This window comes from Amphiprion ocellaris, chromosome 14 (assembly GCF_022539595.1).
Source record: "Amphiprion ocellaris isolate individual 3 ecotype Okinawa chromosome 14, ASM2253959v1, whole genome shotgun sequence".
NCBI lineage: Eukaryota > Metazoa > Chordata > Actinopteri > Pomacentridae > Amphiprion > Amphiprion ocellaris.
The window spans coordinates 31,492,909-31,518,118 of record NC_072779.1 but is presented as its reverse complement, the minus strand read 5'-3'; the positions used below and the strand labels follow the sequence as shown (position 1 = coordinate 31,518,118).

The 25,210-nt window shown below is 39.5% G+C and overlaps 2 protein-coding genes across 3 annotated transcripts; one reads left to right on the top strand and one right to left on the bottom strand.

Moving 5' to 3' along the window:
* Positions 1–691: 691 nt before the first annotated feature.
* Positions 692–19,092, bottom strand: ccdc65 (coiled-coil domain containing 65). 2 transcript variants are annotated; one of them, XM_035945952.2, is made up of 9 exons: positions 18,852–19,092; positions 12,781–12,944; positions 9,311–9,478; positions 6,769–6,938; positions 5,309–5,459; positions 5,077–5,220; positions 3,225–3,443; positions 2,920–3,033; positions 692–1,184 (listed from the first exon to the last, which is right to left on the bottom strand). In XM_035945952.2, exons 2-9 carry the CDS (start codon positions 12,907–12,909, stop codon positions 918–920), a joined length of 1,362 nt encoding a protein of 453 aa, XP_035801845.2. In that variant the 5' UTR covers positions 12,910–12,944; positions 18,852–19,092; the 3' UTR covers positions 692–917. The 2 variants fall into 2 exon arrangements, with proteins under 2 accessions (XP_035801845.2, XP_023121043.2); XM_023265275.3 differs by lacking the exon at positions 18,852–19,092 and adding an exon at positions 15,831–15,904.
* Positions 19,093–19,342: 250 nt separating this feature from the next.
* Positions 19,343–23,701, top strand: LOC111565216 (early growth response protein 1-like). The gene is made up of 2 exons (XM_023265267.3): positions 19,343–19,886; positions 22,088–23,701. The coding sequence occupies exons 1-2, from the start codon at positions 19,673–19,675 to the stop codon at positions 23,326–23,328; spliced, it is 1,455 nt and encodes a 484-aa protein (XP_023121035.2). The 5' UTR covers positions 19,343–19,672; the 3' UTR covers positions 23,329–23,701.
* The last annotated feature ends 1,509 nt before the right edge of the window (positions 23,702–25,210 follow it).

The window sequence follows — 25,210 nt, the reverse complement described above, 5'->3', positions numbered from 1 at the left end:
ATGTTCATGTTAAATATACATAATTGAAATAAATTTTGTTAGTCTATATTTTATTTTTCATCTTGTGAGTTATAAATGACGTTTTTATGTGTATCAATAAAAAATGTTAACTGCAATATTTTTCTCACAAAATGAATTAATAGAAACATCATTTTCAGGATAAAGCAGCTTTACTGTAACAGATAAATAGCTTTAGTTTTTAATTATATTGAGGCTCTAACTGATTATAACAGATAAGAGAGTTTAAGATAAAAGTTTATTAAGGTCATTTTTTTTGTTATTATTTTATTCAACATGAAATTATTTTCAGGAACAACATGTTTAGAGTGACACTCAGGAGTTTAAGGAATGTGTGAGTGTTTACAGCCAAACAATTCATTGTTAAATATCTGCTAATCATTAAGCAAACCCAACACATGAAATCTAATGTCTGCTTCTAAAGAACCTTTTTACTGCTTGCATCCCAAAATAAAACAAAAAAATTAAAAGATTTCCCTTTATTTTTTCTAATTATTAAAATAAAGTTTCTGTTGTTTTAAAGCGACAAAACAAACTCGTATTTTATTATTATGGGTCAATTATTGGCTCCAACAGAAGCAGCTGTCGGTGCGGCCACAAGGAGGCGCTGTTCACCTGCAAATACATCATCCCAAAGATAAAGGCGAAAATATTCCACAAGAAAACACATGCGAAGACTCCAACCTTTAATTTCACTCAGGATTTCATTTCCAATCCAACGTTAACAACAAAAACATTAAATATCTCTGTATATGCATGCTTGGAGGCTCTCATTTCACAAACTGCAGGAACTTCAGTCACAACATTCACAGTTTTACTTGTTGCCATCAGTCTACATTCAGAGTTTAAATAAGTTCAGTCGGACACAAACTGAAGGACTCCTGAATAATGCTGTGGTGTTACAGGCAGTGTCTGACGGCGTGGACGGCCTCGATGACGGTGTGGCGTCTCCCGGTGGTCGACGGGTCGGTCGTGGTCGGGGCCTGGGACACGGCCAGCAGAGCGTGGCGTCCGTCGATGGCGTCGTCCAGCTGAAACAGCAGCATCTCCAGCTGCTCGTTCTCTCGGCTCAGATCGTCTCCGTGTTTCCTCAGGACTTCTTGCTGCAGCACGCCAGCGTTGAGTCGCTGCATCAGCTGCTGCAGCTCCAGGAACCCACCAACCTCCTGCAGAACGTCAGACGGACACACAGACAGGTTGGACAGATGATCACCGTCGCTTTGAAGTGACTAATCTGAACCACAGGCTGTGTGGAAAAGACGGACGACGCCGATGAGGACTGAAAAGTGACGTTTTACACCTGCAGTTTTCCCAACAGCCAGCAGGGGGCGACTCCTCTGACTGTCTGATTGTATAAAGGTTTATGAGAAAATGAGTCGACTTCTAACTTAATCTGTTCCCTCAGTAAACTTCTTTCTAGTGAGTTTATGGTCTCAACTGCTAGTTTCACATCTCCTTCAATACGTTATGATGTTTATTTAATAAATTATCGTCGCATTTTGAGGAAAACAGACGATAAAACAGGGATGTTGTGTTTGGACAATGCGTGACTAAATACATAAAAGAGTTTATTTCATGTGGCTGATTTAAAGCCCCTCCAAACAGCTACTGCGATTTTGGTTGAAAATGTACTTTTCTTCTTCACTGGTTCAGTCAGAAACAATCCATTTTTTATGTTTTCAGCAGTATATACTCAGAAACTTAGCTGCTAACCTGTCGCGTTGCCGTTGAAAGGATTTTACTGGTTGTAAAGTAACGTTTAAACACAAACTATCCCTCCTTTTAAACAATTAAACTCCACCAGTTCAACTCAACTCATTTAACTTTAAGCAAAATTAAAAATAACTGTAATAATTAGCTCCGTCGCTTGGTTTAACAGCCGCTACGTTAACTTCCAAAACAGTTTGCTGAGTTTAAAAGTACTGACAAAAGTTTTGACCAATCATGTTCTGTATCTCTGAAATAAAAAAATGCCCACAAACTCAACTAACCAATTATTAGCTTCTTTTTATGGCATAAACTGACTAAACTAACAGACTTTAATCTTCATCAGCCAATCATTTTTACTCAAAGCAGCTTTCATCCAATGGGAAATCAGCACTGTGAAAATACTAGAAGTTTGTCAACATGGGACACAAATACACCAGAAAAACAGCTTTATTTCAAAAAAACGCTAGATTTAGTAATAATAACTTTTAAAATCTTCATCAGAATTTTAAAAACACTATTCTTACAGCTCAGTTCAACATTTAGTGACATTTGTAAGTGGATTAACAGGATTTATCTCCATTATTTGGTAACTTTGGAGAGTTTTTTCAGGAGCTCTGTGGTGAAATGCTGGACATGCTTTAGAATAATAATAATAATAATAATAACTTTATATGTATAGCACCTTTCAGAAGAACATTCACAAAGTGCTTTGACAGAACATAGTGATAAAAGAGAAATAAAAGAGACTTTACTGGAAGACGAGTCTATAAAAGTGGGTTTTAAGAAGTGATTTGTACTGCACTTTCTGAAATATCTCAGAGTTTTTTCTCTCTATCAACATAAAGTTTGGCAGAGATGCTGCAGACAAAATAACAGTGAAAGCCTGTGAATTTCAGCCTGACATCCCACATTATGACTGATTAACTGCATCTGAAATGCGAGGACCATTAAAAAGGTGGAGGGTTCATCTAAAATGTTTTTTAATTCCTCCATCGTTCACCTGATTTGGATGTAAATACCCTCAAATTAAAGCTGAAAGTCTGCAGTTAAAGCACATCTTGACTGTTTCATTTCAAACCTATTGTGTTGGAGTTCAGAACCCAAACGCTGAAAATGATGCCCATGTCCAAATATTATGGACCTGACAGTGAATGGAAAGCATTAAAGTGATCCACCAGAATCCCCTCCTACCTCTGCTGCTGTGTTTCTCTGCTCCTCCGTCGGACGTGATGAAGACGACCACGAAGACAACGAGACACTTTCCTGCTTGCAGCACATCTCAGCGACCAGCAGAAGCTTCTCAGCCTGAAACGTGGCAGCAGAAGGAGAATCAGAACCAGCCGACAGTCGCAGGTGTGTCGGCGGACGGACAGGTGAAGGGAACACTACATAAAGAGACGTGGATCATGTAGGGAGGGTCTCTCCTCTGGTCAGTAATGGTCCTTCAATTCAAGTTAATTTCTATCTCAAAAAACAAACACACTCAACAGTTTCACCTTGGAGAAGACGGCCTGCAGCTTGCCGGCGGCGTTTTCGTCGTAGACGCTGAACTCGGTGAGCTGCTTCCTGGCCGCCGTGCGAGCTCGGGTCAGCGTGTTCCGGAGTACGTAACATTTGTGGTTCACCTCGTTCTTGGCGGCCACCAGGTCACTGTCCATCAAGCTGCCTTCCACTTTACCGAGCATCACCTGCTCCCTCACAGGAAGGACGTCCTCCTGGTGCAGGAAGAGAACCAAGAGGGAAGGTATCAAAGGCTGCAACTGACACTTATTCTCTGGATTAATCCATCTCTTGTTTTTTCCATAAATCGTCTGTGGAAGATGATAAATTATTTTTTATTTTTTTGTCAACAACCCAAATTATAACAGTAAATATTCACACTGAAGAAGCTACAATCAAAGAATTTTGATATTTTTTCTTTAAAAGTTACTCAAAACCAAATAATCCATTATTAAAATGTTGGCGATTGATTTAATAGTTAATCAATTCATCTTTGCAGCTCTATTATCAGTATTATTGAGGCTTAACTTATGCTGATTCTATTGTTATATTTCTGGTTTCTGGCTTCATCTTATTGATAAATGCAGTTGCTGCACATGAGGAAAGCTGAACTGTATTTAAGCCATCTGTATTTTCTAGTTAACTTGACAGCTTTGTCTATTAAATGTCAGAAAATGATGAAAAGTCCGAGATGACAAATGTCTTGTTTCATCCACAACACAAATATATTCAGTTTAAGGTCACAGTGAAAAAAAGTAGAAAATATTCACATTTAAAAAGTTGTAAGCAAACAATTTCTATATTTTTCCTTAAAAAAAAAAACTCAAACCCTTAAAGTGATTGTCAAAATAGTTGTCAATAGTTGTAATAGCTGACGACTAATAGATTAATCGTCACATGGTAACAAATCTGACAGAAATTCATCTTGATTATAAAATTTTCTAGAGGCACCCAAATCAGAGCTAAAAATCAGATTTAATTCATACGTTCACTTTCTGGCTTTAAATTTTTAGAATAAAGTTTGGTTTGATGTAGGTTTATTCTCGGGCAACGATTGCTGCTGCTGCTGCTGCTGTTGTTGTTTAATTGACAGTTTTGTCTATAAAATGTCATCTGTTCTCTGTCCGGCTTTAAAATAGAACTTTTTAGAATAAAACTTGGTTTGATAAAAGTTTATTCTGAGACTGCAGCCGATGATTATCTTACCTGTCAATTAATCTGTCAGGTTTTTTTCTGGTTTAATTGATCATTTTGTCTATAAAATGCCAGAAAATGATGGAAAATGTGACCAAATCAGAGCTAAATATCAGGTTTAATTAAACTGGAACTTTTTAGAATGAAGTTTGGTTTGATGAAGGTTTATTCTAGGGCAACAATTAATGTTGCTGTTGTTGATTAATTGACAGTTTTGTTGATAAAATGTCAGAAAATGATGGAAAATGTGACCAAATCAGAGCTAAAAACCTGGTTTAATTCATACGTTCTCTGTCCGGCTTTAAATTAGAACTTTTTAGAATGAAGTTTGTTTGGATGAAGGTTTATTCTGGGACTGCAGCTGATGTTTATCTTCACTGTCAATTAATATGTCAGCTATTTTCTCCTCTTTAATTGAAGGTTTTGTCTGTAAAATGTCAGAAAATGACGAAATGTCTTGTTTTGTACTCAGCACAAAGATATTCAGTTTAGGGTCATAGAGGAGAAAACAAAGCAGAAAATAGCAGAATTTGTACTCTTTTTTTTCTTACAACTCAATGCATCAGCTATTAAAATAGTTCCAGTTAGTTGACAGCTAACTGATTAACAGCTGCAGCTCTGGTACCAGATGGTTCTGACCATCGCTGCACTGACCTCCAGCTTCTTCTGTGTCTCCTCATCACTCTTGCTGCTGTTCTGGATCTTGGGGATCTTCTGGTCCAGGCTGGTGAAGTCGCAGGCCTTCTGCTCCACAGCCTCGGTGTCCTTCAGCTTCTGGTGTTCGCCTGGAGCCGACGTCTGTCCAACAGAGGAACACACCCAGCTCAAACTGGACCCGCCTCTAGGGCTTCCATCACAGCGTTAGAGGGTTCTACCTGGGAGCTACCTTGTCGTGGTAGCTGCACATGTGGCGCGACAGGCTTTTTTTGTAGAGCGTGTGGATCTCCTCCATCCAGTCGCTGTGCTGCTGATCTGCAGACAGCACCAGGTCCTGCAGTTTGAGCTGCTGCTGCTCACACTGGCTCAGCATCTGCTTCCTGAAAACACATCAGTAGTGACGCTTTAATATCAGGAAGAGCTCATTAGCATTTTTTAAAATTAAAAAAGGCCAAATTCTCTGATTACAGCTTTTTACAGCTATTACAACTTTAAGTATCACTTTAAGGGTTTGAGTATTTCTTTTAGGTGGAAAACTATAAATTGTTTGATTACAGCTTTTTAATTGTGGATATTTTCTACTTTCTTTCCACCATAACCTTAAACTGAATATACTTGTGTTGTGGGCAAAACAAGACATTTGTCATCTTGGACTTTTCATCATTTTCTGACATTTAACAGACAATTAAACCAGAAAATAACTGACAGATTCATTGACAGTGAAGATAAACATCAGCTGCAGTCCCACAATAAACCTTCATCAAACCAAACTTTATTCTAAACATTCTAATTTAAAGCTGGACGGGGAGCGTATTTAATTAATCCTGATTTTTACCTCTGATTTAATCACATTTTAAATAATTATGACACATTTTAAAGACAAAACTGTCAATTAAACAACAACAGCAGCATTAATTGTTGCCCTAGAATAAACCCTCATCAAATTTCATTCTAAAAAGTTCTAATTTAAAGCCAGACTGAAAACGTATAAATTAATCCTGATTTTTAGCTCTGATTTGGTTGTATTTTCCATCATTTTCTGACATTTTATCAACAAAACTGTCAATTAAACAACAACAGCATTAATTGTTGGCCCAGAATAAACCCTCATCAAATCAAACTTAATTCTAAAAAGCTCCAATTTAATTAAACTTGATTTTTAGCTCTGATTTGGTCGCCTCCAGAATATATTAGAATCAGGATGAATTTCTATCAGATTTGTTGTCATGTGATGATTAATCAACTAATCGTCAAGTATTATAACTATCGACAACTATTTGACAAGTACTTTAAGTGTTTGAGTATTTTTATACTAAAAAAAAAGCTGGTGGAAAAACTGTATAAATTGTTTGATTACAGCTTTTTAAATGTAAATATTTTGTACTTTTGTCCCACTATGACCTGAAACTGATTATATTTGTGTTGTGGACAAAACAAGATATTTTTCATCTTGGGCTTTCTTCATTTTCTGACATTTCATGGAGGAAACTCTTAAATTAAACAACAACAAGAACAATCCTGGAATGAACCTTCATCAAAGCACACTTCATTCTAAATCATGTTTTATTTTCTTAACCTATTTGTCTTGTATGTTTAAAAGAGAGAAAGTCATCTGGAGTTTCATTGTACACTGTGTCTAGTGACAATAAAGCTTTCTTATCGGTGGATGTTAGGTGAGGCCGGACTGACCTCTCGGCGCTGAGCGTGGCCTTCAGGTCCTGCATGCAGTCCTCCCACTGCTCCTGCAGGCTCTGCAGCCGTCGGTCCTGCTGCGCCAACAGCTGCTCCACCTGCTGCAGGTGAGAGCGCTGAGCATGCGCCGCCTGACGCTCCACCTCCTGCAGGTGACTCTCCCTTCTCTGCAGCATAAACACAGGCAGCATCATTCTGCTGAGAGGAGAAAACACTTTCTTTAAAGTGATTACAATCGCTGGGCGATGCTGAGTCCAGGATGCTGAGCCCAGGATGCAGCTCTGGTGTTGGGAGGAACTTGTTCCTGCTTGGAAAGTGAAGCTTTTTCAATAACTGGTGGACAAATTCAATTCAGTTTTATTTATATAGTGCCAATTCACAACTTAGACTACAGGCCAAATATTTCGAAGCAACTTAAAGTTTCTGTTCACAACGTCTTTCTTAAAAAACAGTATGAATTCTATGGATTCTGGGATGTATTTACTGCATGATCAGACTTTGCTTTCATTGATGTGTCCCATTTTCCCCTAATTTACCTTCAGGTATCTATTGAAATTCTCAGACAATTGCTGCATAAATGTTAACAAATGAAAAGAGAGATTTAGTTTTAGGGTTAAGAAGATTTACAAGAGTCACAAAAAAAACAAATCCCAGGTTGCATTATTCACTTTAGCTCTTTGGCTTTTGAGAGTTTGCGAACAAAAAATCGCAATAAATCTCAACTGCGTCCACATCTCTAGAACTACCACAGAAAGAAACAGCTGAATAAAGAAACAAGATACAAATACCTGATAATTACAGTAAAAATCTATTCTGATGAGTGACTCTTTATATAATAATCATGTTTATTTTGGCAAAGTGCACCAATGAAACTATGATCCTTTGTTGTGCAAATCTGATTTGGCTTCCAAACTTTTGGCCTGTAGAATATTTCCCCTTTGCGCCCTACAAGTTGTGTCCTTTTCCACAGAGTAAGCTGATCCCTTCCAACCCCACAGTGTTTGGAATAGCATCCCCAGCTTCCAGGCATGATATCACAATTTTCCGACTGAAATTCTGAATGGATGGCCGGTTTTATACCTTTGGGAATCAAGAGAAAGAAAGACCCAACTGGCTCTACAGGCACTGCGACTGGTCCATGTTGGCGGCCGTCCTACATTTCTGCCCTCCGATTGGTTCCCTTGTCTCGACCAGCTGCTCCTCTTCTTTCTACTCATAATTCTCTTCCACGTTATTGTTCATGCCATTTCTGTGATCTCCCTCCTTCCTGGTGTTTTACTTAATCCTGATCTATGATCTCTTCATTATATATGCACCGATCAGGCATAACATTAAAACCACCTGCCTAATGTTGTGTTGGTCCCCCTTATGTGGTCTGAACCACTGGGCTTGGACCAGAGGACCTCTCTGTGTCTCCTATGGGGTCTGCATCCAGGATGTTGGCAGTGGATCCCTTGGGTGCTCTGGGTTGTGCAGTGGGGCCTCAGGGAATCAAATTTGTTCCACTGTATCCTGTTGATGCTTGATCAGAATGGGGTCTAGGAAGTTGGGAGGTCAAACCAACATCTTGGGTTATTGTCATGTTCTTCAAGATGTTCCTGACTGTTGGGTGTTTTTGTGGTGGGTTTCTGTGGTGGGGTGCATTTTCCTGAGTGTGCTTGTTTTGGGACAGTGTTTATTTTGTTGCAAACCAATGAAATGATGATCTTTTTTTGTGCAAACACTTTTGGCCTGTAGTGTAGCTACGACAACAGGGCTCCTGTTGTCTACAAACGAAATACTTACATTAGCTTAAGCTAGCCAAACATAGGAACTAACCTAGCTCTGTGTTAGCAACAGAACCCCTAGTTTCACTTCTTTTAAAAAACTAAAGTTTTTACCATCAGATATTAAAATATAGTTGAACACTATTGAGGTTTAAGAAGTACAGAAACTAGTCCACTGTCTGCATCTATCAGAAGATCACTGACGTCCCTGTGAGATAGAAAATGTGGGAAAAATTCTCTTTCTTATAACTATTTACTGAAAGAAACAAGCAGTTCTGCCTTATTGCACACAGCCTTCAGCAAAACTTCACATTTTCAGTTTGCAGGTTGCTGCTTGGAGGCTGTTGGGCTGCACAGTGACGTAGTGGTTAGCACTTTAGCCTTGTAGCTAGAAGATCGTCCCGGCTTTCCCGGGATCTTTCTGCATGGAGTTTGCATGTTCTCCCTGTGAATGCGTGGGTTTTCTCCGGGTATTCTGGCTTCCTCCCACAGTCCAAAAACATGCTGAGGTTAACTGTTAATTCTAAATAGGTGTGATTGTTTGTCTCTATGTGTAGCCCTGCGACAGACTGGTGACCTGTCCAAGATATCCCCTGCCTTCACCCCAAGTCATCTGAGATAGACTCAAGCCCCACCACGACTCTAATGAGGATCAAGTGGTGTATAGATAATGGATGGATGCTTGGAGGCTGTTGTTTAACACACAGCAGGTAGAAATGCTTCTGGACTTCCAGCTTCTGACCAGCAGAGCATGGAGGAGGTGAAGCTCCCACCTGGATGATGACGTTCAGCTCGTCCAGCTTCCTCTCCAGCGTCTGCTGCAGCACCACGGCGTCTTCACGGAGCTCGGCGGCTCGAGTCTGACGGAGGGTCGTCCTCCAGTTTTCGTTCAGCTTCAGCTGGTTGACCGCCGTGTTCCTCTCCTCCTTCTGCAGCTTGTCCTGATTCAGGCAGAGAAACATCAGAAGAAGCAAACACGACCAGGAAGTGTTAGTCTCGGTTAATTATTTATTCCTTGTGGATTTAAAAGAATTTTTGTTTTTTGTTTTTTAATTGTCAAAACTACATCAGTTATCAGCCAGAAACTGTAAAGATAGAAAAAATCCTCATATTGTCAACATTCCTATGGTCCTTGAATGTGTCATGAGCGAGCTCTGTCAGGAAAATGAACAAATTCTAAGCTTAAAATCGTGATGTTTCATCAAAATCACTTTTCTACATGTTGTGTTTGCACAAGATCCTGTAAAATCAGCAACACTTTAAGCTCCAGAAACCGTTACTGACTCATGGAAAATTCTGTGTTTCTAGGTTGAACTGCAGGCAGTGTTTCCACAAAACAAACTGGACCAATAAAATGAATGCAGCATGGTTTTAAAACAGCAAACAGAAGAGCAGGTTGTTGGAAGAAACGTCCAGAACGGTGACATATCTTTATGGAGTTCATGTGCTGAGTGGTGACAGTTTGTAAAGGTTGGAAAAATATAAATACCTAAATATCTGTAGCATGAGCCACCATTTTTTCCTAGTGTTGGTGACACTCGTGGGTACATGGAGAACTGCTCTATACGTTAATTCAAGCAGGTTTTTTTTTCAATTGTTGCAAATTAAGTAATCAAACAAATTTGTACTGTACATCTCAACAAGCTGCTACCAGATTGCACTACTATGACCTCAATAAGCCGTCACTATATCCTCCTGAGAACCAAGGGAAAAAAGTGTCTTACAATTTCTCTTTTTGTGTGATGTCCTATCCATTTGGGCCTAAAAAAATCACTTTACAATTTTCATTTTTTAAAAAATATTTTTTATTTTAATTTCACAACATGTCCATTGTAGAGGACAGCAGGACGATATCTGCCTGAAAAAATGTACTGTGAAAAGTACTGGATTGGACTCCAGTATTCACGAATTTTAGGGTCATCTTGATAGCCAGGAAGCACAGGTAGCACAGGTGTGAATCTATTATGATGGATGATCAAGAAAAAACACACAAAAAAATTCAAGTTAATAAAAAGAGTAACAGTGAAATTTTTTCACATCAATTTCAATTAATGCAGTAATTTCAGTGTCATGGATATGATATGACTCCCTATTGACTAGCTTTAGAAGCAAATTTTTACGTAACTTGCATATTTTTAACAGCATTTACATAGTACAAATACTACAATAATATAACATGATGATAAAATGTAATAAATTAGCCTGAAACTAAATAAAACCTACAAGCTAGTCCTGGATCATAGATCACGACGACTTTGTTGCTCCCTCTCTGGCTCTAACTCTGTCTCATCAGATTCTCCTGCATCTTCTTCTTCTCCTTCATCATCATCTGTCACAGGCTGATACTCATCTTCTGCATCCTTTTCCTCATCTGAAAGCTCCAAATCTGAATCTCCCTCTACTATCTGGTATAGAATCCTCTCTGCTTCACTTCTTTCTCCTACAACAATATGCAGTCATTGATTACATTAAAATGGTCCTGGTGTCCACCACAGTTGACATTCATTAAAGGCCTGTTATTTCAAAACATAAATAACGAAACTGTTTTCAGATGTAAAAATATTGTTCTTAACATGTTTATGAACAAGAATATATATAGTTATCATGGTAAAAATAGCAATAGATAATGAATATTTGACTTACCTCTCCTCTTTCCATAAAATGTGGTTGCTGGTATAGCAGCCATCTTGATACAGGAAAAAAATAAAGTTCCCAGCATGCAAACCCATCACATGACACATCACTGGAAAGCCCAGGATGTCCCCTACAGAATACAATAGGGCTTGGAAGGGTAACTCTAAATACTTAAGAAATATACAGGTGAACAAAATGTCCATTATAAAGGACATAAGTGAATAGGCCGGGTCTCAGGAGGATATTGCACTATGGCCAATTCATACACTGATTTTTATACATTTTATTCATATTGTATTTCGATTGCTTTTAAATGCATGGCGCTTAGTACAAATGTCTGTTTTGAGGAAGTGACAATAAAAATCTTCTATTCTATTCTATTCTATTCTATTCTATTCTATTCTATTCTATTCTATTCTATTCTAAACTCCGCTTCTTTTTTTGGATCCCTGTCAGTCTGACTGTCATTCTGCACAGAAGACATGTTTTAGTTCTCTCTCCTTCTTCATGGTTGTTCTGTTTCCATAGACCAGGGGTGTGAAACATATGGCCCATGGGTCAAAACCGGCCCGCCTGGGGCTCCAGTCCGGCCCATGGGATGACTTTGCAAAGTGTAAAAATTACAGAGACAACATGAAGCACAGTTTTTCAGTAAAAGCAATTGCTAATTTAAATATGCCCACTATACTGCCACAATTTTTATGTGTTTTGTATGTATACATTTTATACATTTACAAGGCAGGGAGACAACTGAACCTTCTTTCTTTATAGTTTCCACTTTATTTTGTGTGGTGTGGTGGTCAGGATTACTACACTGATTTCCACATCAGTGTAGTATTATGCTAATTTTTAAAAAAAATTGAGATCTTGACAAGTTAGAAAATACTACATTGTTCAGTTCCAGATACTGTGACTGAATGTTTTGTACTTTTTGTAGATGAACTGTGATCTGGCAGTTGTAATGTGTAAATGATAAACTGAGGCATAATTCTGTTAAAATTTCACTTATTTTTCTTAAGAAATTTCGGGTTGTTCATAAGGTTTTGCAAAAAGATAATTCATTAAATATGAACTTTTTCAGAATGTACTTATTTGGATTAAAATAAAGAAAAAAATGCGGAGTTATTTATGAGTTATTATGCTGGAATTTTACTGGTCCAGCCCACTTGAGATCAAATTGGGCTGAATGTGGCCCCCAAACTATAACGAGTTTGACCCTCCTGCCTTAGAGGTTCAGAACTTTATATTCTAGTGAAAAATGAGCCACAGTGAGGAAAAACGTGACGAGAACAAAAAACCTCCAGGATCTGCTTGTGCTTCAGAGGTTTTAAGACTTCCTTTAGAGCTTCTCTAGAACGTTTAACTGCTCATCATCCTCCTGCTTCTTACTGAAACAGCCCAGAAGCTTAAACCATTAACCACCACGGTGTCATTGAACAAAACTGCTCCTACAGACGACAGAAAAACCACAGTCCTGCCGTGTCCACACCTATTACACAGTGAGGAGCTGCTGCTGTCTGTCGGGAGGATTTGAGCTTTTTAGAGACTCCAGGTGCAACAAATAGCACAGAGTGTCTGATTGTGGTTCTTCATGCTGATGTTTAAAGACCTTCAGAAACAGTGTGAGCGTCTCCTCCTTCTTCTTGGCCATCTCCTCCTCAGCCTGAGCTCTCTGCTGCTGCTGCACCAGCCTCTCCTCCTCCGTCTTACCGCCACCTTTCTTGGTTTTCTTTGGCATGATTCCTCCTCTTCTTTCTCCCACTTTAGCTCACGCTGCAAAACACAGCAGATAGGAATTCAGATTCAGAGGTTCACGGTTGTGTTTCAGGCTACAAAATAAAAGTTAATACACGATTGTTTGTTTCAGTAAAAATATCAGATTACAGGAAAATTCAGATTCTGTTGCTGATGGATGCATGAAAACGGCACAAATCCACTCGAGGAGAAGGACAAGAAACGTTGCTTAACCCTCCTGTTGTCCTCATTTACGGACACCAAAAAAATATTGTTTCCTTGTCTGAAAAAAATCCAAAAATTCAGCAAAAAAATTCCTCAAATTTCTGAAAATTTGCAAAACCTTCAGGAAGAAAATTCCAATAATTCCTTAAAAGTTTCCCTTAAAAGTTTTATTTTAAAAAATCCCCCAAATTTGACAAGAAAATTCTTGAAAATATTTTCAAAAATCAGTAAAAATCTTCCCAAAAAAATCCTGAAAATATCTAAAGTGATTCCATATATATCAGTAAAATTTCTAATATTTTCTTGAAGAACATTCACAAAAAAATCTACCAAAATCCAGCGGAATTCACTGGATTTTGGTTGATTTTTATGTGAATGTTCTTCAAGAAACATTTTTAGCATTTCTTTTTTTCCACCAAAAAATGTTCAAAGATTTCCCAAAAATGTTGAAAATGTGGACATCAGAAGTTTCACTGTGAAAATATATCTCTTCTTCCACATTTTCAAACTTTAAAACAGGTCAATTTTGACTCGCAGGACGACACGAGGGTTAAGTTACGGCATTAAAATCAAACTTCAACATAACACATTCCAGGTAAAATGATGCAAGTCTAGTTTGGAAAAGACTCAAAAGCAACAGTAGAATCAGCAGATTAATGGTAATATATAATACTGAGAGATTTCATCAGCATTGTCATGTGTAGACAGATGATAATTACTTGTAGGGCGTCTCCAGCAGCTTTAATACTTTAACTTGCTACAAAGTACTTTTACTTCAGCGTGATTTTTCATACAGGACTTTTGCTTGTATTTTTACATTCTTGCATTGGTACTTTTGCTTTCAGCATACAACAGAAACGATTACACCCCTGTGCAACAACAATTAAATGTCAAACTATTTTAAGTCGTCTTAACTCTCAAGATCTGCATTATTTCTAAGTTGAATAGCATTTCCTCTTATGAATAATCAAACAAACAAATACTATCAAGAGACTATATTGAAAACACAGGCCCCACAGTAGAATCCTAACGCAACAAAAGTAAACACGACTATGATCACCTGTGATTTTCAGTCTGCCTAACTGCATGAACACGGCTATAAAATAAGCTGTTAAGCATCTTAGTTTAAGACATATGGGTTGTGTTGATGTCTGCATCATGGATGGTGGTGAAGAAATGCCAGAGCAACCAAAAAATCTGATTGTGCGATGACACAAAGATAGAAAAGGATACAAGGAGATCAGTGAAACACAGTCGCAGCAGTAATCAGGAGGTACAGACGGAGCCATAGTACCACTAATCATGGCTGCGGTGGTCGTCCTCCTAAAATGACTCCAGGGACAATGAACTATTTTCACAATCTGTGAAAAACAAACGGCTGCTGCTTCAGATTTGACAAAGAGGTTATCAGTGGAAATCAGGCTTTCTGTGAAGTTCAGACTCTTCAGAACATCAACCTCTAAGGATGGCATTCATGAAAACAACTTTTCTCTTCAGTAGAAAACGGAAAGCTTAACTTTGCTACATGAACAAGAAAAGAAGCCTGATGGATGTTGGGAGAAGGTTCTTTGGTCAGATGATGAATTTGTTCAGCTCAGATGGAGTCCAACATGTTTGGTGTGAACCTGATCAGGACTACCGCAGTGAATGCATAGTCCTGGCAGTGAAGACCAGAGGTGGTAATGTGATGATATGGGTCTGCATGAGTGGAAAAGGTGTTGGGTAGATGACATGAACGTCTGTGCATAAACAACAATACTGGCTGATAAGATGACTTCCAGTCTGCAGAAGCTCATAAAGGACAAATATTCAAACATGATAACTTCTAAAAGCACAAAATCACCTGACAAATATGCAAATATGCGCCCTGACTTTGATATAATAGAACGCTTTACAGGAATAGTTTCTAAAGAATGACAGAACATCTATCCAGAAATGTGGTATCCTCCATGTCGAGGAGATTTTAGTCTTTATCAAAAATAAAAGTGGACATATGAAATATTGAAAAAATGAAATGAATATAATGAAAGGTGACCTGATTTTTGATGCAGTGAGTTCCTACTGTGGGTTTGTTCTTACTTTTACAGCACAGTAAACACTCTAGTGTTCAGCTCAGAAGTAATCAGATTACTTTACAGTGATTCAATTGATAATCATTTGACATTTAAGTAATACTGCACAGGGTTGCACTCACTTCTGTTGTTTCTACCACTGTCTGGGGTCAATAAAAGTCGACTGTGACAATGTTATTCTGTTAATTAAAACACTGGCAGCTGCTATTTTCACGTTGAACCTAAATCTTTCACACATCTTAAACTGGAATGTCTAGCAGCCTTTAAGACAGTAAGTGGAGCTAAACCCTCCCCCCCAAAAAAACAAACAAAAAAAACCGTTGTAGCTCAGTTTCAGCTTTCACTTTGGCTCAGAAGCTAACCTCACATCATGTCCTGTGTGTAAATAAATTATAACTAATACAGAAAGACTACATGTAGCTACGACAACACGGCTCTTACAGTTCTATCTACAAACGGAATATATAAATTAGCCTCAGCTAGCTAAACATAGCAACTAGCCTAGCTGTGTGTTAGCAGCACAACCCAGTTTCGCCTCTTTAATAAATAAATACAGTTTTTACCATTGAATTATAATTGAACATTACTGAGGTTTAAGTGGAACCCAGGAGAATTTTTTTTATCTTACCGGACGGAAAATGAGCCGAAATGTGTCAGAAACCTGTTGCCCAGTGTTTGTGGTGCGTCGCCATAGCAACGGCGTCACCGTCGTAACGTGGCCATCGCGCATTTCTATTTTATTTATTTTATTTTTTCTTTATTTTATTTTATACATTTCTTTAACCCGTGAGGACTTGTGGGCGGCGAAAAATAAAGCGATATTACAACTCTACCTGAGAAAATACGATTTATTTCCTTTTGTCTTCTGCTCGTTGGACTTTCCATTGGAGTATTTTGGGAAAATTAAATCGGCCGAATTAACCATCAGCAGCTCCTGTGCGCTGTACAGTTTTAAATTCAGTCAAAGGTGTCGCAGAATTGCCGTGAGATTGAACACAACGTAAAATTATGATTTTTCCCAGGCAGGTTCTGATTTCCGGTGAGGACACTGATCTCTATTCCCTTTAAACCGTGTTTTCTAAGTGTGTTTACTGCATGCTATTTATTCTGTGTCTTTTATCTGGACTCTGACTCTGTAATAAAGTTTGATTAACTGATTGATTTTCAAACCCAGGGATCAGTTTTCACATCAATGTTCTTCCAACCAGAGAGGCACTCTGTCAAACGTTATTACTCAATTAAAACTTTAGTTTTATTTTCAGTATTATATGTTAATCTTAATCAGTATCCCAATATAAATCGATCTTTACATGGTTTTATCCTGTTCTGTCCTTTAAAAAATTGTTTTATATTTATTTTTATTTCATTCTGATCCTGTTTTCTGTCTATTTTACCAGTTCAGCACTTTGGTCACCTCTTGTTGGTTTAAAACCTGCATTATAAATTAATTAATTCAACTTTGATTTGATTTTTGATTGATTTTACAAAAGTTTTGTCAAGAAAATAGGGTATAAAGAAAAGCATCAAAACAAGAGATAAATACACATGTATACATTTTGTATTGTTTGTTTTTTGTATTGCATATCGAACTGATTCCAGCCCTGTTTATATTAAATATGGATTATTCTGCTGCACACTTCATCTTTTGCATTTTGTGAAATCGTGCACCAGTTTGTTCATTTCCTGCATCAAATCATGGTGGAAATATCTTCACTTATGTCGTTATTGACCAAAAAGTCAGTCTCATTCCGTATTTTTACTTAAATTTGAATGCACAGCTTTTACTTAAAGTTGAATATTTCTGCTGCTGTACTGCAACTTTCTCACAGGCTGAATATCTGAGCATCACTATAATCACTGAACACTTTATTAGGAACGCCTGCTCAGCATCATGCAGTTAGAAACAATAGTCGCTCCTACTTTAGTGAAGTTTTTTTGCTTGTTTGTTTTTAGAAAAGTGCTAAATATGCATTGAATTTGGATCATTCCAGAACTGGAGGACATTTGGGCTTCAATATTTTTGAAAACTTAACCTTCTCTTTTACAATTTTCTGCTCCATATTCATCAATAATAAGTAATAAACTATCAAAGGCTGGATTGGTTCAGCTTACACATCAATGGTAGCATTTTTATTCCATGTTTTCTGTGTTGTTTGCTAACCCTACTCTAATCACAGTAACAGGGTTGCTAATCCATGCTAATGTGATCTTTTTCTCAGCAGTAGAAGCTAGATATTTAGCTGTTACTGCTGACCAAGAGGACAAACTGACTGATGGAAAACAGTCCAAAGAATTAGTCTGATCCTGATAATATGAGGCAGAGTGAGACATTCAATCAAGGCTGACAATATTATGAAAATATAAAAACTAGAAGAGAGGATACAGCTTTGCTCTATACATTCTTTAGGAAAACTGTTTGATGATGTTAATTAGAGCGTTTCATGTGATTCACTGTTTTCTTCTTCTTCTACCAGCTAAAAAGGTTATGCTAACAGGGTAGTATGCGTAATAATTATTATTTAAAATATTATGTTGACTAAAAAAATGTTCCCACAATTACAAGCGACATCAATGAAAAAAATAAAACCAAAAAAAGGAGATTTAAATTTAATTTTAACTGTTTTATTTGAGATTCAGTTTGGCAGGCGGGTGGGACAAGAGAAAAATGGCATTTTAGGGGGAACTCCAGACATTTGATATTTTAAAAAATATTTTAAAACTTTCTTTTCTCCTAGTTTTTTTTAGATTTGGTCTCAGGACAAGTACATTTTCAGAACAACTGCATGTTTTAGTATTTTGTGCATGAAATTGGATGGGTGGGATGTAAAATGTCTAATTCTGGAATGACCCATTTGCATTGTATTGTCAGATGTTTTAATATGGATTTCATAGAAATTTTGCTGTAAATATTGTATTTTTTCTTCTAGAAGAAGAAAATATTTATATCTATGTACTGTGTGCATTGTGCGCTGCTCTTTTTTTTGATTCAAACTGTTCTATTTGCTGCTGTTACACTGGAAATTTCCCTGCTGTGGGATCAATAAAGGTTTAATCTATCTATCTATCTATCTACCTTATTACCATCCATTAGTGATTTAAAAAAATACATTCACTATCAGTTTTCAGGCTGATCCACCAATGATGTGCCACCTTTTGTTAATCATTTGATGGTAAAATATTTCTTTAATTTAAGTAAATGCAGCTATAAATGCAGCGCAAACATGTGCAAAGGTGTGTGCACCCCTAATATATGTTCATTTGTGGACAAAATATTAGAAACACTTGCCAATTCAATGCAAACCACCACCTCACTAATGAACAGAAAGCAGAATTATCAGTTTTGTGGAAAAACAAAAGACAATTGATTAAATAGGAGCTGCAGTTCTTAATAAAGTGCTCGGTGATTCTGTAGCGATGCTCAGATACTCAGCGTCTGAGAAAGATGCATGACAGCAGCAGAAATACTCAGTATAATCCAATTTTCTGATCATATCTGTGTTTCAAATCCCCAGCAGACATCTTCACCATCAGCTGCTGCAGAGAAGGTGCAAATCTGTGCATCAGAACCGCATTCTGCAGTGATCTATCTCTGAGTGGGGATATTTCTGCTGCACCACATTAACCTGAATTAAAAGAACATTTTTCGTACAAACTGTGAATGAAAGGCAGATTAGAGCAGATCGCAGCAGCTCATCGTGCTTCATGTCTTCCTGGTTTCTGAACTGCAGGCCGGGACTCGCTCTGAGGCCAGTCCGACAGGAAAACACCCAAATAAGGCCCGAGGAAGTGATGACGCCGCTGGAAGCTCTCCATGTGACGTAGAGCCAGAGAAAACCGAGCCGGGCTGTGACGTGTCTCCAGGGTTTCCGGCCATGGCGGCTGGATTTGCTCCGTGTCCTCCGTGTGCCGCCTGCAGCCCGACCGGGACACCGGGCACCGAGCCGGGCTGCGGTCTGGACCGAACCGGACCTTTCACGCTCCAAAAAACGCCGCACAAAGAGCTCCGTGACGCCCCCCTGACCGGTACACACGCTCCCCGCTCTGACCAAATATGGGCTTCCTGCCGGCCATATTTGGGAATGTACGTCACGCAGGAGTCTTTATAAAGGCGGGAATCCTCATTGAGGTCCCGTCAGAACTCAAGTTCAAGGTGCGAGTGGCAGCACGTGCACACACCGGCCCCGCAACACACAAACAGCTGTTGTTGTTGTTGTTTACCTTCCTTGATGACGCAGCAGCCTCGTTTCAGAAACAAACACCCACAAACAGCAAACGTTTAATCTCAGAGCCGGGACTCTCAAGCCTCCAGCATTGGCTTCCTCCGAGCCCCAGCAGCAGACTCAGCCCGGCCACAGCGCCTCTCCGCAGGCTTCAGGAGCGGACACCGGCTCGGCCCCCGTGCAGGGAGAAGAGCTCCAGCAGCCGCCGAGCTCCACACCCGCCGCCTCCGACTCCTCTTCCCCCGCAGAGATGGCAGCGACCAAAGCGGAGCTGCTCCTGTCCGCCCTGCAGATCTCTGACCCGCTGTCCGGGATCCCGCCGCCGCTCTCCCCGCTGGACGGATACGCCAAGCTGGAGGAGCTGCAGATGCTGCTGCAGAACGCCGCGGCAGGAGGCTCGCTGCTGGCCGCGTCTGCAGCGGAGGGAGGCGTTCTGCTGAGCGGAGAGCCCGGGGAGTATGGAGGTGAGCAGCCGGGTGGTGGTGTGGAGGGGCAGCGGTTCATATGTAAAGAGAGACGCAACTTTAATGAGTAGTACAGTGTGGTGCAGTGTACTGTAGTTTAATGTAGTTTACTGTAGTTTAATGTAGTGTACTGTAGTTTAATGTAGTATACTGTAGTTTAATGTAGTTTACTGTAGTTTAATATAGTTTACTGTAGTTTAATGTAGTGTACTGTAGTTTAATGTAGTTTACTGTAGTTTAATGTAGTGTACTGTAGTTTAATGTAGTATACTGTAGTTTAATATAGTGTACTGTAGTTTAATGTAGTATACTGTAGTTTAATATAGTGTACTGTAGTTTAATGTAGTATACTGTAGTTTAATATAGTTTACTGCAGTTTAATGTAGTTTACTGTAGTTTAATGTAGTTTACTGTAGATTAATATAGAGTACTGTAGTTTAATATAGAGTACTGTAGTTTAATGTAGTATACTGTAGTTTAATATAGTGTACTGTAGTTTAATGTAGTATACTGTAGTTTAATATAGTTTACTGTAGTTTAATGTAGTATACTGTAGTTTAATGTAGTATACTGTAGTTTAATATAGTGTACTGTAGTTTAATGTAGTATACTGTAGTTTAATGTAGTATACTGTAGTTTAATATAGTGTACTGTAGTTTAATGTAGTATACTGTAGTTTAATGTAGTATACTGTAGTTTAATATAGTGTACTGTAGTTTAATGTAGTGTACTGTAGTTTAATATAGTTTACTGTAGTTTAATGTAGTATACTGTAGTTTAATGTAGTATACTGTAGTTTAATATAGTGTACTGTAGTTTAATGTAGTATACTGTAGTTTAATATAGTGTACTGTAGTTTAATGTAGTATACTGTAGTTTAATATAGTTTACTGCAGTTTAATGTAGTTTACTGTAGTTTAATGTAGTTTACTGTAGATTAATATAGAGTACTGTAGTTTAATATAGAGTACTGTAGTTTAATGTAGTATACTGTAGTTTAATATAGTGTACTGTAGTTTAATGTAGTATACTGTAGTTTAATATAGTTTACTGTAGTTTAATGTAGTATACTGTAGTTTAATGTAGTATACTGTAGTTTAATATAGTGTACTGTAGTTTAATGTAGTATACTGTAGTTTAATGTAGTATACTGTAGTTTAATATAGTGTACTGTAGTTTAATGTAGTATACTGTAGTTTAATGTAGTATACTGTAGTTTAATATAGTGTACTGTAGTTTAATGTAGTGTACTGTAGTTTAATATAGTTTACTGTAGTTTAATGTAGTATACTGTAGTTTAATGTAGTATACTGTAGTTTAATGTAGTGTACTGTAGTTTAATGTAGTGTACTGTAGTTTAATGTAGTATTCTGTAGTTTAATATAGTGTACTGTAGCTTAATGTAGTGTACTGTAGTTTAATGTAGTATACTGTAGTTTAATATATTGTACTGTAGTTTAATGTAGTGTACTGTAGTTTAATGTAGTGGACTGTAGTTTAATGTACTGTAGTTTAATATAGTGTACTGTAGTTTAACATAGTGTACTGTAATGACCTTTTAACCAGAGACTGAGGTCACAGTCACAAAATTTCATGATGTTTCTGCTCAAAAAGCAAATAGCAAAACAAAAAGAAAAAACATTCAGTAAAGTGAAATCATTTAAAGGTGTTTTCATACATAACGATGATTAAGTGAATCTGCTTTAAGGGAAGCTTTACTGTTAATGACTCCACACTAAGATGATTAAACTTACAACCTAAATTCAATCCTCCCTGCATCTTTTACTGCACACAATAATATTAATAAAAAAATAATAATAACAATGCCAGTAAAGCATATTTTAAAGATCTATGCAAACAGCTGAACCTGTTCTTAAGGGTTTTCGGTGAGATTTTGATGAGTCACTGTGTCCTGTTTTTACATGTTCACTGATTTAATTCCTGAACAAATGAATCTGACTGAGAACAGAGTTGGTGAATATGGAGGCCTGAGAATGACGAAAACAACAGATTCACAAATATGAAAACAAAAACTTAACTAACTAAAGGCAGAAACATGAAAAATGGATAAACTTTAAATCAAACTGTCAATAATTACAAGCAGACTGCTTGTTGATGATCTATGGAGTCTTAGCCAATCAGACTTCAAACTTCAGGTGTGCTGTGATTGGTTTCTGACTTTCTTCTTCTTCTCCTCTCAGACTCGCTGTCAGACCTCCCGGACCTGCAGAACCTCCCCCCTCTCACCCCTCGTCTCACCCCTCTGGCCTACAGCGGACGCTTCACCTTTGAGCCTTCGGCAGTTTCGGCCTCCAGCTGCAGCAGTGGAGGTCTGTGGGCGGAGCCTCTGCTCAGCCTGTTCACTGGGTTGGTCAGCATGGCGGCTCCGCCCCCTGCAGGCTGCAACCTCTCTTCCGCTTCATCATCTGTGACATCATCAGTGACATCACTGTCGCCTTCCCAGCCGACGCTCAGCTCCGTCCAGATCAGCTGCGGCTCTGCGGACGTGGCCTCCGTCTTCTCTGCGACGCCGACCTACACCTGCACCACCGGTTCCGACGCCCTCCTCCCCCCTGCCGACTCCCAGCCGACCCCCCAGGCCTTCCAGCCGCAGGGCCCTCCTCCCGCCTACCCAAGCTCCGCCTCCAGACTCGGCCTCCAGCCGCCCTCCCTGGTGGTGCCGATGCTCCCGGACTACCTGCTGCCTCAGCAGGCGCCGGACGGTGAGCTCGGCCTGAACCAGGACCAGAAGCCCCCCCAGCCTCCGCTCACGCCGCTGTCCACCATCAAGGCCTTCTCTACGCAGATCCAGCCCCATGGCCCCGCCTACCAGCTCACCAAGCCCAGCCGGCCCAGGAAGTCACCTGCAGGCCGGCAGTGCAAGACGCCGCCCCACGAGCGGCCTTACGCCTGCCCCGCCGACGGCTGCGACCGTCGCTTCTCTCGATCCGACGAACTGACGCGTCACGTGCGCGTGCACACGGGCCAGAAACCGTTCCAGTGCCGCATCTGCATGCGAAGCTTCAGCCGCAGCGACCACCTGACGACGCACATCCGCACGCACACCGGAGAGAAGCCGTTCGCCTGCAGCGAGTGCGGACGCAAGTTCGCTCGCAGCGACGAGCGCAAGAGACACACTAAGATCCACCAGCGGCAGCGAGACCGGAAGACGGACCGGAGCTCCTCCTCCGCCGCCGTCACCACGCCTCCCACCTCCTCCCCCTGCTCCTCCTACTCCTCCCCCGCTCACAGCTCCTCCTCCCCCGCCTCACTCTTCTCCTCCTCCCTCAGCATGCAGAGCTCCTCCCCCTGCTTCACCTCCTCGCTGCCGCAGGCCTACACCTCCTCGCCATCGCCCCACCTCCTCTCCTCCTCCTGCTCCTCTCCCATGGGGAGTCCTCAGACGGAGCTGCCCTCCCCCCACAGCTCCAACATCTGCTGACGGACAGGAGGTCCACCTGACCCGCCGAGACCTTTGACCTCAGACTGACATCAAACTGCAGACTTTTATTTTTGTGTTTTATTTGTGTGACAAGGTCAAAGGTCGGCGACAAACTGAACTTGTGTCAGCTGTCAGAACAGAATCAAGAGAAAACTGCTGAATCAAGAGACTCAGACTGAGTTCCATGTTAATGTGATGCTGGTGTGAGTGGACGTCTGTACAGAATGTTTACATGTAGAATATTGTACATACAAAGAGTTTTACCTACTGAGTAGGTTCTGGGACGTTTACATGCAGATCAGTGTTTGATTTTATACTGAAACTGTTTCCTCTTTGAAGCAAAGAGCTTCCAGAATAAAATGTCTAAATCCTGGCGGTGCCTTCATTTCAGACTGAACAACAGAATGATTCCTTCATTGAACTATTAGCTAATGATATAAACAGCTGATTGTTAAATCTTCAAGTGCTGCTTTTCTTCTCACATTATATTCAGGCCTGAAAGAAAATGAAAATTTTTCCAGTTTTTGCTCTTGAAGCAATTTTCAGTAAATCTGAAGCCTGCAGGTTAAATCTGAAACTACTCTTTAAATTATATTTAGAATATAAATATGGGAAAACATGGAAAATAACAACATGCAGCAAAAACAGTTTTGGTGTGAAAATTAAAGGTCAGAGTTTAAAAGTTTTGCAGATTACAGAGTGATAGTTTTAGTGAACACACTCCGTCTGTACTCTGACATTTATGTCAGCACTGAACCCTCCTGCAAGTGTGTGTGTGTGTGTGTGTGTGTGTGTGTGTGTGTGCGTGCGTGCGTGCGTGTGTGTCTGCGTCAAACAGCCAATGGGATCAGACTTTGTCACTGCCAGCTCCCTGCAGGAAAAACAACACAGCTTCAGTCCAAATATGGTGTTTCCTGTTGCTGCAGCGGACGTCCTGGCAGCCTTATAAGGAGCTGCCTTCCGCCCAGACGCTCTGTGTGTGTGTGTGTGTGTGTGTGTGTGTGTGTGTGTGTGTGTGTGTGTGTGTGTGATGTAACAACTAGACGGACTGGGACTGCAGGTCAGACTGGAGAGTCTGAGTTTGTGTGTGACGGTATTTGAGGTACACAATTAAATAATGCATTGAGGAGTATCTGCACCATTATCTATAGGAATATCCCCCATTGTATATGATAATGACAATGATGATGATTATTATTATTATTAATGTTGTATTTTAACATTTATTGTAAAATATAAGTACGATTTTGCACCTTATTTCTTCTTCCAGCGTGCTATTGTTCTTAATTTTCAGTAGTGAACTACTGGATGCCTTAAATTTCCCCAAGGAGATTAATATAGTATCTATCTGTCTATGGTCTAAAGGATCAGGAGTATCTATATTACTATCAGGAGTATCTGAAGAAGTAAGAGGAACATCTGTAGGAGTGTGAGGAGTATCTGCAGAAGTGTCTGCAGGAGTATCTGAAATATTCACACGAGTATCTGCAGAAATATCAGGAATATCTGCAGTAGTATTAGTAGTATCTGCAGAAGTGTCTGCAGGAGTATCACATGTACCTGTAGGAGTATCTGAAGGAGTATCAGAAGTATTCATAGGAGCATCAGGAGTGTTTGCAAGAGTATTCTGTGTACCTCCAGGAGTATCCAGAGTATCTGTAGGAGTATCAGGTGTATCAGGAGTATTTGCAGAAGTATCACGAGTATCTGTAGGAGTATTGGGAGTATTTGCAGAAGTATCTGCAGAAGTATCAGGAGTATCTGTAGGAGTATTAGTAGTACCTGCAGGAGTATCAGGTGTATCTCTAGGACTATCTGTAGTAGTATCAGAAGTATTCATAGGAGTATCGTTTACAAGAGTATTTGGAGTACCTGCAGGAGT